This window comes from Pogoniulus pusillus, chromosome 11 (assembly GCF_015220805.1).
Source record: "Pogoniulus pusillus isolate bPogPus1 chromosome 11, bPogPus1.pri, whole genome shotgun sequence".
NCBI lineage: Eukaryota > Metazoa > Chordata > Aves > Piciformes > Lybiidae > Pogoniulus > Pogoniulus pusillus.
Genome location: NC_087274.1, coordinates 6,988,166 through 7,003,878, shown reverse-complemented (window position 1 = coordinate 7,003,878; position 15,713 = coordinate 6,988,166). Strand labels below are relative to the sequence as shown.

General features: G+C 48.3%; 1 protein-coding gene across 1 annotated transcript in view; it reads left to right on the top strand.

Annotated features, from left to right (window-relative positions):
- The window catches only part of RPTOR (regulatory associated protein of MTOR complex 1), a 219,516-nt gene that overhangs the window by 154,391 nt on the left and 49,412 nt on the right, over positions 1-15,713 (top strand). The window contains exon 21 of the mRNA XM_064150737.1: positions 10,484-10,602. Coding sequence (XP_064006807.1) covers positions 10,484-10,602 — 119 coding nt within the window. The remainder of the gene's footprint in view (positions 1-10,483; positions 10,603-15,713) is intronic.

Sequence of the window (15,713 nt, the reverse complement as noted above, 5' to 3'; positions counted from 1 at the left end):
TCACAGGGCTGTGCTCCAGGCCCTTCACCAGCTTTGTTGCCCTTCTCTGGACATGTTCCAGTACCTCAACATCTCTCTTGAATTGAGGGTCCCAGAACTGGACACAGCACTCAAGGTGTGGCCTGACCAGTGCTGAGTACAGGGGCAGAATAACCTCCCTTGTCCTACTGGCCACACTGTTCCTGATCCAGTGCCATTAACTCTCTTGGCCACCTGGGCACACTGCTGGCTCATGATCATCTACTATCTACCAGTATTCCCAGGTGCCTTTCTGCCTGGCTGCTCTGCAGCCACTCTGTAGAGTACAGCCTCTTTACTGTGTCAGCTACCCGAGCAAGCCTTACCTAGCTAATTTCCCAGGTGGGTTTATATGTACATTGTTAAAATAGGACTTAAAAAAGAAGCAATTCTAGGCTGTGTCTTAAAAGCAAAAAGAGTGCTGCTGTGCAAATGCTCCATGCTGACCCTGCTGCCTCCAATCCCCTCTCCCCTCTCGCATCACTTACAGCACTTTTCAGTGCCACACCACAGTCCTTTTCTCTCCCTGCTTCTGACTCTCTGGGTAATGTACACAGCTCTGCAGAGCAAAGTGCCAGAGCACAGAAGGAAGGGAAATTTGCTTTGTATTTATGCAGCACGTGGCTGGTTGGTGTGTAATGGATTATTTGCATTTCTTTTATACAACAGAACTGGAGTGTTTATCCTGAGCTAGTTCAGCTCAGTTGGTTTGCAATAACTGTCCCAGTCATGCCTGACTGCTACAGTAGCATTGCTTTGAAGCTTCAGGAGGGGAGGTTTAGGCTGGATATTAGAAAGATATTATTTACATTAAGGGTGACCAGACACTGGAACAGGTTGCCCAGAGAGGTCACAATGCCCCCTCCCTGTAAGTGTTCAAGGCCAAGTTAGATGAGAACTTGAGCAATCTGGGCTAGGGGAAGGTGTCCCTGCCTGTGGCAGGGGGGTTGGAACTAGATGACCTTTAAGGCTCCTTCCAACCCAAAGCATTCTATGAACAAATCTGTGAACTTGCTGTAGATTTTTCAAATCATCTAAACCATTTGGGGATGATAACATCTCACGAGACCCTACCTGAAGTGCTGTGTCCAGTTCTGGTGCCCCCAGCATAAATGGGACATGGAGCTGCTGCACTTGGTCCAGAGGAGGCCACTAAGATGATCATAGAATCAACCATGTTGGAAGAGATCTCCAATCTGGCACCCAGCCCTAGCCAATCAACAGACCATAGCACTAAGTGCCTCATCCAGGATTTCCTTCAACACCTCCAGGGACGGCAACTCCACCACCTCCCTGGGCAGCCCATTCCAATGCCAATCACTCTGGCAACAACTTTCCTCCTAACATCCAGCCTAGACCTCCCCTGGCACAACTTGAGACTGTGTCACCTTGTTCTGTTCTTGGTTGCATGGCAGAAGAGACCAACCCCACCTGGCTACAGCCTCCCTTCAGGTAGTTGTAGACAGCAATGAGGTCTGCCCTGAGCCTCCTCTTCTCCAGGCTGCACACCCCCAGCTCCCGCAGCCTCTCCTCACAGGGCTGTGCTCCAGGCCCCTCACCAGTTTTGTTGCCCTTCTCTGGACACATTCCAGCACCTCAACATCTCTCTTGAATTGAGGGGCCCAGATCAGAAGGCTGAAGAACCTTCCCTGTAGGGACAGGCTGTGAGTTTGGGCTGCTCAGCTTGGAGAAAAAAAGGCTTTAGGAGGACCTTATAGCAGCCTTCCAGAAGGTGTCTGGAAGAAAGCAGAAAGGGTCTTTTTACAAGGATTTATAGTGATGGGGTTAGAGGAAATGGATTGAAGGTTGAGGAGAGGAGATTTAGACTGGAGATTAGGAAGACATTCTTTATAATGAGGGTGGTGAGACACTCGAACAGGTTTCCCAAAGGAGGTCATTAATGTCCTCTCCCTGGAGGTGTTTAAGGCCAGGTTGAATGAGGCTTTGAGCAACCTGGCACAGTGAAAGGTGTCCCTGCCCATGGCAGTGGGGTTGGAACTGAGTGATCTTTTGCAGCAGAAGGCATGTGAATCTGTGACCATGCAGAAGGACCCAGCTTTTGGAACAGCCTCCTCCTGTGCAGCAGAGAAATGCTGGGAGAAGTCACTGCATTTTCTCTGTAGTCAGTAAATTTGCCTGTAGTTTTCTAGCCTTCAAAAATCAGTGGGAAAAAAAGAAGGTGGAGTAACTCAGAGAGTTAGCACCTGCCTGAGTGACAGACTTGCCTTGAGTGAAGGAATGGTTTGCTCTACTCTCTATTTTCTAAGAGTGATGGGGATTTGGCTCTCCTGAGCTGAAAGATTCTGGGCTTGTAAATCCTAAGCCCCTGTGACATTTAAAATCTTGTGTTCCTTAGAAATGTGATCAATTAATTTGCTTTGGATTGTAGGTAGTGCAATTGGGTCTGATGAAAAATGACAGGAAGGTTAGGGAATGTCTCTCCCTTTAAGCTAGGAGCTGAGGTTTCCCCTTTCCACTGGTGCACGCTGGAGTCTACCTGCTGATTTGAGCATGTCTCAAGGGCTTTATGGTGCAGCTGGAAGAGAATCTAGAGGTGAGCTGGAGATGAGTGAAGGAGACCTAGGAAAACAAAAAGAGCAGTTCTCCAAAGCCTCCCTCATTCCTATGCAATCAGAGGAGCTCATATCCAGCTGGAAACGACAGAGCTTATGGAAGTGTTTAAAATTCATAACTCACACAGAATCCCATTACCTCCAGCGTTTGGCTGCTGAAAGCCAGGCTTTTTTCATTTCTCCTGAAGAATCACCATCTTCCAGCCTGCTCTCTCCTGCTCCCCAAGGAAAGAGATTTCAAAATGCCATCAGCTCCAGCCACCCTCAGTAGCGCTGCAGCTGCTGCGCAGCCAGCCTGGGCTCTCATTAACCCCTTGAAAGTGGGCAATAAAATACTGCAAGTTTTGGTGGGCAATAAAATACTGTAATACAGCTAGCAAGAGTGGGGTGCCTTGGAGAGAAGTCCACCTGGGTGAGAGATTTGTCTTGACTTGAAGGAATGTTTTGCTCTGCTCTGTAGAGGTGATTTAGCTCTGCATTAATGACTGCCAAGTATTTGAGATGGAGTGACAGAAAGGATGCTTTGGGCATTTGACTCAAAGCAAAGCAGAAATCTAGTCCAGAGGAACAGAAGTAAAAAGTTGCCACCTCAGTTTAGTTCTGTGCTCTGTGTTCTTTAGGCTGATTCTCTGGTTCAGGACTTTTCTTGCTCTCTCATGATTTTAGGAACATGGTGCTAGGGGGATTATAGAATCATAGAATCAGTCAGAGTTGGAAGGGACCACAAAGTTCATCTAGTTCCAACCCCCCTGCCATGGGCAGGGACACCCTACCCTAGAACATCCTGGCCAAAGCCTCGTGGCACTTGGTGCCATGGTCTAGCCTTGAGCTCTGTGGTAAAGGGTTGGACTTGATGATCTGTGAGGTCTCTTCCAACCCTGATGATACTGTGATACCTCCAGGATTAGTCTGGACCAGTTTATCCACTTCACACTGCAGCATCATACAATGTACTTCTTCCCATAACCTCGAGGAAAACCTCTCACTTCCTCCTTTTGCTGCTTTACAAACAGCTTCTCAGCTGACAGTAGGCCAAATGCCCCTGTCTAGTGCCCACCCCCTCCACTCCCAGTGCACCACATCATTTTAGTGTGCAGTTTTCTGGCAGACTGTTCCTTGGCCAGGCAGTCCTGTTACCAGAAGAGACATTTATTTCTGGCCCACATTTTCAAGCTGGCAAGAGGTGTTTTTTTGGTTAGACAACAAAGACATCAGCCTGCATGGGAAGCTGAGCCTTGCTGCTTTTTCCATGCAACTAGTCATTAATCTTGGTGTCCTGGAAATGTTTCATTTAGTTTAGTTTTAAGACAGGAAAAAGGAAGGAATTAAGATTGGGAAAGGGGGGAAAGGAAGGGTTTACATATCTTGAGGCTAATTATTCATATCCAAACTGCATGATTAAAGTCTTTGTCCTACAGAGAGCATTGCTGGAAAGATTATATTAAGGAATGATCAAAGAGGGAGGAAAATAAATTTTGGAGCAGTGAAGTGCTGTGGAATTGTGCTCATTTTCAGCAGGAGAGTCTGGGGCTAGAAAACTATTTGCCACGTCACAGAATCCATCCTGAAGAGCTGCCTTGAAGTACCACTCACAGCAGGAGGTTACTGCTGTGAGGGTGATGAAAGTGAAAGGTGTGGGTGGACAGTGGCCTGCAGGAAATAAGAGAGTGAGTGTTGGGACACAGAGCTGGGACAGTGTAGAACCTCCTTCTCTGTCACTAGGCAATATATTGAAGTGCACAGACACAGTAAGGAGTAACTTGGTCAGCCAGAGGTACTTGTAAATAGTAACTTGCACAGTAGCAAAATGCAAAGATCTGAGTCAGTTTTGGAAAGGGAAGCTTGAGTTAGAGGCTGGTCGTGATGGGCTGCTTTCACAGTATCACAGTATCAACAAGGTTGGAAGAGACCTCACAGATCATCAAGTCCAACCCTTTACCACAATTCTCAAGACTAGACCATGGCACCAAGTGCCACGTCCAGTCCTGCCTTGAACAGCCCCAGGGACGGCGACTCCACCACCTCCCTGGGCAGCCCATTCGTGTTGGCTGTGACAGCCCAGGTCCAGGGGTACATTTCCTGCTCCAAGGGAACATATTTTTTCCTAATGAGCTGCTTGTGTTTTCTGTTGCAACATGAAAGAGCTCCTGCTTTGCTGTTGGAGTCACCGTCAGGGGCAGGGGTGGGCAGGGACCCCTTGGCGTGGCAACTTGCAGGCTGGCAGGTCTGGGCAAGAAATGCTGATGTGCCATCCCTCTGGGGAACAGGCTGCTGTCCACATTTGTCAAAGCAGAGTTCAGAGAGCAGCCAGCAGTGTGCCCAGGTGGCCAAGAGAGCCAATGGCATCCTGGCCTGCATCAGGAGCAGTGTGGCCAGTAGGACAAGGGAGGTTATTCTGCCCCTGTACTCAACACTGGTCAGGCCACACCTTGAGTACTGTGTCCAGTTCTGGGCTCCTCAATTCAAGAGAGATGTTGAGGTGCTGGAAGGTGTCCAGAGAAGGGCGACAAAGCTGGTGAGGGGCCTGGAACACAAACCCTATGAGGAGAAGCTGAGGGAGCTGGGGGTGTGCAGCCTGCAGAAGAGGAGGCTCAGGGCAGACCTCATTGCTGTCTACAACTACCTGAAGGGACATTGTAGCCAGGTGGGGGGTGGCCTCTTCTCCTAGGCAACCAGCAATAGAACAAGGGGACAGTCTCAAGCTGTGCAAGGGGAGGTCTAGGCTGGATGTTAGGAGGAAGTTGTTGCCAGAGAGAGTGATTGGCATTGGAATGGGCTGCCCAGGGAGGTGGTGGAGTCACTGTCCCTGGAGGTCTTCAAGAAAAGACTGGATGAGGCACTTAGTGCCATGGTCTGGTAGACTGGACAGGGCTGGGTGGTACATTGGTCTGGATGATCTTGGAGGTCTCTTCCAACCTGGTTGATTCTATGATTCAGATGTTCTCTTCACCTGAGTAGCTCTCACAGCACCTTCTGTGTCACTCAGGGGAAGAGGAGACACTCGGGGGATACACGTTCACAAAGCAGGTGGGATTAGGGCTGACGGGAAGCAGATACTTGAATCCTTGGGTACTGCTCAGGCTGAAATATTTCAGCTGCACGTTTCATTGTGTGCCAGTCTGAGACGTGCCTCTGGCTGCTGCTGGGAGCTGCAGGCACAGGAGCTGTGCCAGGTCAGCTCCTGGTCAGGTTTTGCTGCCCCGTTGGGTGGGGAGGGGGCTGCGCCTCCTCCTGCAGATCCAGGCGTAGAGTCACTGCAGTGATTTTTACAGGGCCTTGGAAAGAAGCCCTGTCAAAGCCTTGGCAAATCAAAAAGAATAAATAAAAGCATTAGAATTCACTTCTGCACCCAGCATGGTTCGACCTTTCCTGTCGCCAGTGACCCAGCTGCAGGACCTCCTCCGGGTGCCCTCCTCCGAGGGCCACTCCTCGGTGCCTGCTGTTAAATTGAACTAAGAGCTTTGCGTATGCAAAGAGAGTCAAAGTCGTCAGTGAAGGCAGGCAGTTCATTTATTTATTTATTTATTTGCCATTCTTAGTGCAGAGGAATCATTTTGTAACCACAACTCTGCACTGCAAGGTCCATTTAACTGCCTTTGAATCAGGCTGACTAATTACAGAGCTGTCTGCTTAGATTAACACCCCGGCCCCCGAGCTCTGCTCTTTGTTTGCATCTCCTGGATGGTTTCTGCCTTTCAGTCCATTACATGAAATCAAGCTGCTGTTCCTCCTGCCACCTCTGCTGCCTTCCATTATCCCACTGCCTCAGTGCTGAGGGATTTTTTTTCACGAGGGGCTGTGTCAGATGTGTCACTGGTTTGAATCAGTAACATGGGCGAGGAGGGGAGGATGGCAGAAGAAAGGGACCGGTCCTTCGAGCACCAGCTCTTCTGAGCTCAGGATGCCTTTGTAGAAATTCCCTCTGTTCTTTTCAAAGGCTGCTGAGTGAATGAGGAATTGCACTGGCGTAGTTCTGGCTTAAATTTGATGGTTTTTTGTGATGCTCAGATGTATAAAAAATGTTGCTGTTTTTTTTTCTTCATGACTGCGTCATGAACGAGATGGTTAGCAGAGGCATTGGGAAATCTAATGGGTACCTTCTTGCTCTCCCTATGTTTTTATCCCTTTTACCCTGCTTCAAGGGCTTTGAAAGAAACCAAGCCTTTCAGATTTCCCTTTGGTCCTTATGTAACTTCTGCACAGGACCAAATGTGGGAGATGGAGCTCTGAGCAGACCTCAGATGACTTTACCTGGGCTAGCTGCTTCAGCCGCTGGGGCTTTTTTCCTCCCACAGCTTGTAGCACTTAGTGTCTCTCTCTCTCTCTTCTTCTTTATCTTCCCCCTTTCCCTTTTTACTTTCCCTGGTAATAGAAACTTCCAGGATGAAAATGGCAGTTGTGAATGTAGAACATAAATGGTCAGAAGCCTGACAAAAGCAGACAAGTGTTGTCTCGCTGCTCTTTAGGGCTGAAGCGATGCAGCCTCTCCTGAGCAGAGACTCAGTTGTGTGTTGACTTTATTTTAAACACAAGAGCTTCTGAGGCTGACATTGGCTTTTGCCTGTCGTGAGCTAAGCCAAAACCTCCACTTAGAGAGTCACAGAACCTTTAAGATCACAAAAGACCCCCAAGATCACCAAGTCCAGCTGCCAACCCAACACCACCACACCACCATGCCCATTAAACCATGTCTCAGAGTGCCATCTCCACATGTTGGGCCCAGTCCTGTTCAATATCTTTATTGATGATCTGGACGAGGGGATTGAGTCCAGCATCAGTAAGTTTACAGATGACACCAAGCTAGGAGCTGGTGTGGATCTGTTGGAGGGTAGGAGAGCCCTGCAGAGGGACCTTGCCAGGCTGGGTAGGTGGGCAGAGGCCAATAGGATGAGATTTAACAAGGCCAAGTACACAACAACCCCAAGCAGCACTACAGGCTGGGGACTGAGTGGCTGGAGAGCAGCCAGGAAGAAAGGAACCTGGGGGTCCTGATAGATAGTAGCTGAACATGAGCCAGCAGTGTGCCCAGGTGGCCAAGAGAGCCAATGGCATCCTGGCCTGGATCAGGAGCAGTGTGGCCTGTAGGACAAGGGAGGTTATTCTTCCTCTGTACTCAACACTGGTCAGGCCACACCTTGAGTGCTGTGTCCAGTTCTGGGCCCCTCAATTCAAGAGAGATGTTGAGGTGCTGGAATGTGTCCAGAGAAGGGCAACAAAGCTGGTGAGGGGCCTGGAACACAAACCCTATGAGGAGAAGCTGAGGGAGCTGGGGGTGTGCAGCCTGCAGAAGAGGAGGCTCAGGGCAGACCTCATTGCTGTCTACAACTACCTGAAGGGAGGCTGTAGCCAGGTGGGGTTGGGCTCTTCTGCCTGGCAAGCAGCAACAGAACAAGGGGACACATTCTCAAGTTATGCCGGAGAAGGTCTAGGCTGGATGTTAGGAGGAAGTTGTTGTCAGAGAGAGTGATTGGCATTGGAATGGGCTGCCCAGGGAGGTGGTGGAGTTGCCGTCCCTGGAGGTGCTGAAGCAAAGCCTGGCTGAGGCACTTAGTGCCATGGTCTGGTTGACTGGATAGGGCTGGGTGCTAGGTTGGGCTGGATGATCTTGGAGGTCTCTTCCAACCTGGTTGATTCTATGACTCTGTGTTTTCTGAACACCTGAGGGCTGGTGACTCCACTGCCTCCCTGCACAGTCTGTTCCCATGCCTGAATACTCTTTTAGTAGAAACATTCTTCCTAATATCCAAGCTAAACCTCTCCTGGCACAACTCGAGGCCATTTCCTCTCTTCCTATCACTTGTTACTTGGGTGAAGAGACCAACTGCCACAGCTTGGATCTGAACTGTTCTGAGTCAGTTCTGCTCAACTTGTTCTTGCTGTGCTCACACATTCCTTCATTTTGGGCTTGTTCCCTGGCTTGGGGCTGGATTCTCAGCTGGCATAATCCAAATCTGACAGATCAGTGTCCCTTGACCCTGCTGCATGTTGACAGCTGTTACTGCTTTCTGAGATGATCAACTTCTTCATTTTTGCTGGGTGAATTTGACTTTGTTGGTTCTGCCAGGCACTGTATCTTGGAAAAGGTGGGCTTAGGTCTTGTACAGCTACCCCCAGCAGACAGACAGCACTGCCCAAGTGTGGCTGTCTTGAATGTTTGTGAGATTCCTTCATGAAGCTCTGTAAGCAGACACCCCTTGGAAAATCCTTTAGATGTTGGCTGAGTAGGAGACACTTTTGGGGGGATTAGGAGAGAGGATGGAGTTAGGTTGTTGGCTTTGCATTCTGCAGAATGCTTTGTCACATGCTGGAGAACTTGTCTGGCAGAAGAAGGAGTCCCTTGGCTAACACAGACAAGCATGAAGTGAACCATGAGTGCTCATTGCTGTGTACTGCTTGCTTTCTTCAGCCAAATTTTAGAACTGAAGTGTCCAAATCTTACTTTCTCTGAGCCTGAGGATCAGGTTTAGCATCTCTGCAAAGTAAGAAGCTGCTTGCTGACCAAGGGACCCTTTCTTCTGAACTTAACAGTTTATATTTAGATGCCTCCAGAACCATGAAAGTAAAATACAGCAACAGCTTGATCTGTCATTTACCATTGATTGTGACTCATCTGAAATCTCTATTTTAGTGCCTTTTATTTTGTTAACTGCAACCACTTTAATATTATCCAAATGGCTCAACTCCCAAATGATGATGTTACAACTGTTAGGTGTTGGGAGGGTTAGAAGAAAGAATTGCAACACATTCAAAGCCTCACCTAAAAGCTGCAAAACAAAATGTTCACAGAATTTTGACAGTTGGTCTTTCTTTGCTTTGTACTTTGAGTCTGGCTGTCCCTTCTGCTGAAATACCAAACAACAGATACTCAACCAACAAGTGGGCAATTGAGTTCATAGAATCAGTCAGAGTTGGAAGGAACCACAAGGAGCAGCCAGTTCCAATCCCACTGCCATGGCCAGGGACACCCTACCCTAGAGCAGCCTGGACACAGCCTCATCCAGCCTGGCCTTAAACACCTCCAGCCATGGGGCCTCAACCCTGGGCAACCCATTCCAGCCTCTCACCACTCTCATGCTGAACAGCTTCCTCCTCACCTCCAGGCTGAATCTCCCCACCTCCAGCTTTGCTCCATTCCCCCGAGTCCTTTCACTCCCTGATATCCTAAAAAGTTCCTCCCCAGCTTTTTTGTAGGCCCCCTTCAGATACTGAAAGGCCACAGAAAGGTCACCTTGGAGCCTCCTCTTCTCCAGACTTGAACATCCCCAACTCTTTCACTCTGTCCCCATAGCAGAGCTGCTCCAGCCCTCTGAGCATCCTCATGGCCCTTTGATGAAAACCACAATAGGAGGGACTTGAATTAGACTTCACTGCACAGCTGAGGTCCTAAAGCTTCGTTTTTAACATTTAAATGCTTAGTAAACTTGTAGGAGATATATAAACCCACCTGAATACACAAGCTGAGTATCAATACTTAAACCAGCAATAAAAATAACCATAGAAATATAAGCCGGGGGCTGTGGTTTGTAGTATTTCAGCTCAGGAAATCCAAAGACATTTCTGTTTGGGCCTTTTCAGCTGGTTTGCTTCAGCAGCCTGGGAAAGGAGGAGTCTGACTGGCACTTCTTCAGCTAGTTTTTCATTTGTTTTGCCTTTTCCCCCTTCAAATTCTTACAAGCCCTTGCAGAGTTCACAAAGCCAGCCAGAAATGGAGACCAAAATGCCCCACGGAAGGCGTTTCTTGAGCTCTTCTCTTGATGTTTTCTTTGATGTCATTGTGGTGTTTGGAGTAGTAATGAATTTCCTCACCTAAGATCAAAGACTTTGAGCTGATGGATTGTCAATGTGCTGTGAGGTTTGGGGGTCGTTTTGGTTTATTCTTCTTTTTGTTTTAGGTGTGAGTTTCAACAGTGTTTACACCCAAATTTGGAGAGTCCTCCTGCACCTAGCTGCCGACCCCTATCCTGATGTCTCCGACTTGGCCATGAAAGTTCTCAACAGCATAGCCTACAAGGTATGGCCCTTCTGTGCTCCTTTGTGTCTGGGAGGTGTTTGTCTGCTCATTTGTTTTTCATGCTTAGGCAAAGTGTAGGCAGAGTGAACTGGATAGGTCCATTGCAGGGCTCTGCCTAGTTTGGTCCTGATCTCTTGCAGAAGAAGCTTTTAATGGTTCAAGATGATAAACACTGCAGGTAAAAGAAATAAATGGGGGAGGGCCTGGGATGGTTTTAGCCTGTAAATTAGGTACAGACAGGTCATGTTTGGAAGTCTACTTATCTAGATCAGTCCCTGGGAGAAACCTTAAGGATACTTCATTAAATTATCCGTTTGCAAACTGATTTAGATTATGCAAGTGGGACTGGCCTGCAGACTGAAGCCACAACGGCTCTCCAATCCAGGTGAACTAGTACATGTGAGTCAGCATGCAGACACCCCTGCCACTACTCACCTCTGCAACCCGGGCCTAATCCACCTAAAGCACCATCCTCATCGCATTCCATCCTCCAAGGGTGACAAGATGTCCCTGGAGGCTGCCATCACTGCTGATTCAGAATTGCCAGCCTGGGGAGCTGTAGAAGCATCCTCACTTTCCACCTGAAATGAAGCACCAGGCCACCCCAGAACATCTTCTCACCAGCTGCCTTCCTCCTTCTGCCCTGGTTGGTGGTGTCAGAAAGCTGTCGGGATGCAGCCCTCCCCTCTTGCTTTCTAGTTGCTCTAGCATCAAGCCCATGAGCCATTGCAATGCAAGGTGACCTCTCTTACTGATCATTACCCTAAATCTTCAGACTTAGGCTTCTAAGCTCGAGTTGCAGTAAGAGATGCCAGCATTGTGCACTACCATCTTAATGCCTTAGAGATTTCCTGCTTTGAAACCTGATTTTCTATTGAGAAAACAGTTCCTTATTTGAACTCTTTGTGTTTGTTTTCAAATCCACATATCAGTGAGGGGTAAAGTCTTGGGGTTTGGGGTAGAGGATTATTTTGAGAGTGGGGACACCAAGGTCAGCCCTTCCCTGATGATACAAGGGATTACAGGCTGGAGATACCAAAGTGAGGTGCATAGGGAAAGGACAAGGTGGAAGATTTCCCTCTTTCTGCTCTAGATGCATGAAACTGTTTCAGTTTTGTGTTTTGGAAGGCTTTTTGCCAAAACAAAATGTTAACTGCTACTATGGGATTAAAAAGGGCTGCAAAGAGGAATGAGATTACTTTTCCTGTCTGAAATATTTTTTGGGGATTCAGTCCTTTGCTGGTGGACTGAGCCCTATTCCTATGAATGCAGATGTTGCTGTGCTCTGCAGATGTGCTGCTGGGGGTGGTGGGGGGTGTGTGCTCAGCCATCAGGAACTGTGATGGGTACTCAGAGAGAATTTCATGGCTGGTTTGGTAAATTCTGTGTTGATTCAGATAAGTCTGGACCAAAATGTCCTGAATGTACAAAAGCTCAAGCAGATGAGCATCAGCATCTCATGCTCTGCTCCTCAGGCAGCTGCTCTGTCCCTGTCCTGCTAAGGCAATGGCTTTTCCAATGGTCTTGCAAACCAGGGAAAGGAGCATTCCCATTTACAAAGATCCTTATCTGGGGATGCTTCAGTGAGCAAAACTTCTTTGTTCTTCTTTGCCTTAGCCACGAAATCCATGAGGAAAGTCTTTCAATGTGCAGCTTGTCCAGCAGTGTGGGCAGCTGTGCGGGTAGCAGGCTCACTGCTGGGCACTTCAGGGTACTGTGGGCTTTGCTTGGGCCAGGGCTACCTGGGCTAGGTGGCTTCTAAAAAAGCCACCTTTCCTTTTTCTTTTAATCAAAGAATAGAAATAAAACCCATTAACAGCTCACCAAAATGGAAATTAAGGCTTCAGATCCTGGGTTATGGTCTGGCCTTTATTCATTTCACTATGGACAAAGCTTCTGCTGCGAGCAGTGCTGCTGGGATTTACAGCCTGGACTTCCATGTGTGTCTCTGCTGGTGTGAGCTCAGGCAGATGATGTCTCATGTGTCATGCAAATTAGTATCAAGGAATTTTTTTTGCCAACTGTATCCTGAGACCTTTCCTTTGTGCTAATGGAGCTTAGTTGGATGTAAAAAGGAGCAGCCTGGATGCTGCCCACAGGCATTCTGGTCCTCCTCGGAAGGTGCAAACAAGGCTTTGTCCATTTTGTTGTTTGAATTTTATCACTGGATAAAGAGAAAAGTTGATTTTCTGAAGTGAAAATACTGCTTCATAGAATCATCACAGAATCATAGAATCAACCAGGTTGGAAGAGACCTCCAGGATCATCCAGGCCAGCCTAGCACCCAGCCCTATCCAGTCAACCAGACCATGGCACTAAGTGCCTCATCCAGGCTTTGCTTCAACACCTCCAGGGATGGTGACTCCACCACCTCCCTGGGCAGCCCATTCCAATACCAATCACTCTCTCTGGCAACAACTTCCTCCTAACATCCAGCCTGGACCTCCCCTGGCACAACTGGAGACTGTGTCCCCTTGTTCTGTTCAGGTGACATAAAGGACTTGAATGTTCTAGGGTTGTAATCCCTTTAATTAATACACAATTCAGGGACTGAGAGGCTTCAGTCTGCTACTTGGACAGCTGAAATTTCTTCTATTAACAGATTTGATCAAAATGTGGATCTATTCTTTGCCTCTTACTGCTGAGCTTCCTGGCTGAAAGACCTGACCCCATTAGCCATGGGCTTGTACTGCTGGAGGCTATCTTCAGCATTGGAGAACTAAATATTTGACCTCAAAACGTTGCCAAGCTCTAGCTCTGTGTTTTAAATCTTTATGATTTAAAAACATGTTTTGCAGCAGGCAGGTGTTAGTCACTTGCAGCTGGATGTGGCCAGCAGGAGTAGGGAGTTGATTCTCTCTTTGGACTCAGCTTTGGTGAGGTCACACCTTGAGGATTGTGTTCAGTTTTGGGCACCGCAACACAAGAGAGATGTGGAGGTGCTGGAGTGGGACCAGGGGAGAGCAACAACGCTGGGGAAGGGCCTGGGGAATAAATCTTATGAGGAGGGACTGAGGGACCTGGGTTAGGGTTAGGGATGGGATCCCAGGGATGGTTAGTGTGAGGAAGAGGAGGCTGAAGGGAGACCTCATTGCTGTCTGTAACTACCTGAATGGACGTTGTGGAGAGGCTGCTGCTGGGCTCTTCTCACAGGTAACTGGAGACAGGACAAGGAGGAATGGCCTCAAGCTGAGGCTGGGGAGGTTTAGATTGGACATTAGGAAGAAGTTTTTCATGGAGAGAGTGGTCAGGGACTGGAATGAGCTGCTAAGGGAGGTGGTGGAATCACCCACCCTGGATATGTTTAAGGGCGGTTTGGATGTGGTGCTTGGGGATATGGTTTAAGGTGAATCTTGGGGAGTAGGATTATAGATTGGACTTGGTGATCCTGAGGGGCTTTACCAACCTGGATGCTTCTGTGATTCTGTGAACGTGTGGAGAGTGCTGGGGCTGAAGACCTTAGAGAAGTAAATGCTGTGATGCTTCTTAATGCCCTGCAGCAAAACATGGGAACAGTGCTGTGAGTTTTGTGACTGCGCAGAAGTTCAGGCTGGGAAATAGGCATTTGCAAGGCACCCTGGGTGAGTGTAAAGCAGGATTTTGGGGGTTGTATTAGACCAGTCCTGTTTGTTTTTTTTAAGAGAGCCATGAGTGTGTAGCTTTAACTGCAGGAGAAGTGTTGTGTCCAGTTCAGGGCTTCTCAGTTCAGGAGGGACAGGAGTATGCTAGAGAGTGTCCAACAGAGGCTACGAGGATGATGAAGGGCCTGGAACATTCATCTGATGATGAAAGGCTGAGAGACCTGGGGCTGGTTAGCCTGGAGAAGAGCAGCCTGAGAGGAGATCTCATGAGTGTTTATAAAATCTGATGGGCCAGGCTCTCTTCAGTGATGTCCTGTGATAGGAAAAGGAGCAATGAACACAAACTGAAACACAGAAAGTTCCACCTTGGGGTGACCTTGTTGCTGTCTTCAGCTACCTGAAGAGAGGCTGCAGCCATGTGGGGTTGGTCTCTTCTGCCAGGCAGCCAGAAACAGAACAAGGGGACACAGTCTCAAGTTGTGCCAGGGGAGGTCTAGGCTGGATGTTAGGAGGAAGTTGTTGGCGGAGAGAGTGATTGGCATTGGAATGGGCTGCCCAGGGAGGTGGTGGAGTCACTGTCCTTGGAGGTGTTGAAGCAAAGCCTGGATGAGGCACTTAGTGCCATGATCTGGTTGATTGGCCAGGGCTGGGTGCTAGGTTGGGCTGGATGATCTTGGAGGTCTCTTCCAACCTGGTTGACTCTCAACACAAGGTAAAACTTCTTTACTGTGAGGGTGACAGAGCACAGGAGCAGGCTGCCCAGAGAGGTGATGGAGTCTCCTTCTCTAGATGCTTTCAAGACCCACTTGGATGCATTCCTGTATGACCTGCCCTGGGTGACCCTTCTTTGGCAGAGGGGCTGAAATCAAACGATCTCCAGAGGTCCCTTCCAACCCCTGTTGTTCTGTGATTCTGAACTCCAAGGGTCTTTAAGGAGGGAGATGTCTTTCTGAGCAGCCTGTGAGTAGGTTGCACAGACCTGCCTGCTTCCTGAATGGGAAAGATGCTGTTTTGTTTCATAGGCTGATTAGACATTGCTAATTCTCACACAGATTGTGGCTGGGTTGTGATTTCTATTTGTGCTGCAGAGAGCAGTGGTCCAACACTCATTCTTTGGAAAAATCTAAACCATTCTTTTTCAAGTGTACCATAATGAACAGGGAAAAAAAGGGCCCAGGAATCAGTGTTGGCCTTTGAAGGCTTTGTGAAATCAGAGTTAATTAAGGAAAGTTTGCTTCCTCCCAGATTGCTTCATCCAGCCTTGTTTCCAGTAGAAGGCTTGGGGATGAATTGTCCCAGGAGTTATTCCTCCACGACATCACTCCTTGGTTCAGGCTTTTCTGTGCAGGAGCAAAACTAATCCTGGCAGTGTGCCTTTTTTTGTAACCTGGAGTCAATTTGCAGAATTAGGATTTAGCATCTCCCTCCCTGAAAAGAGATGATTTGACTGGCAGAGGAGCAATCCCTAGGAAATGGAGAGCTGCTGCCTCCAGCAAAATCCACTGTTGTGTCCCTGAGCTGCAGCCCTCA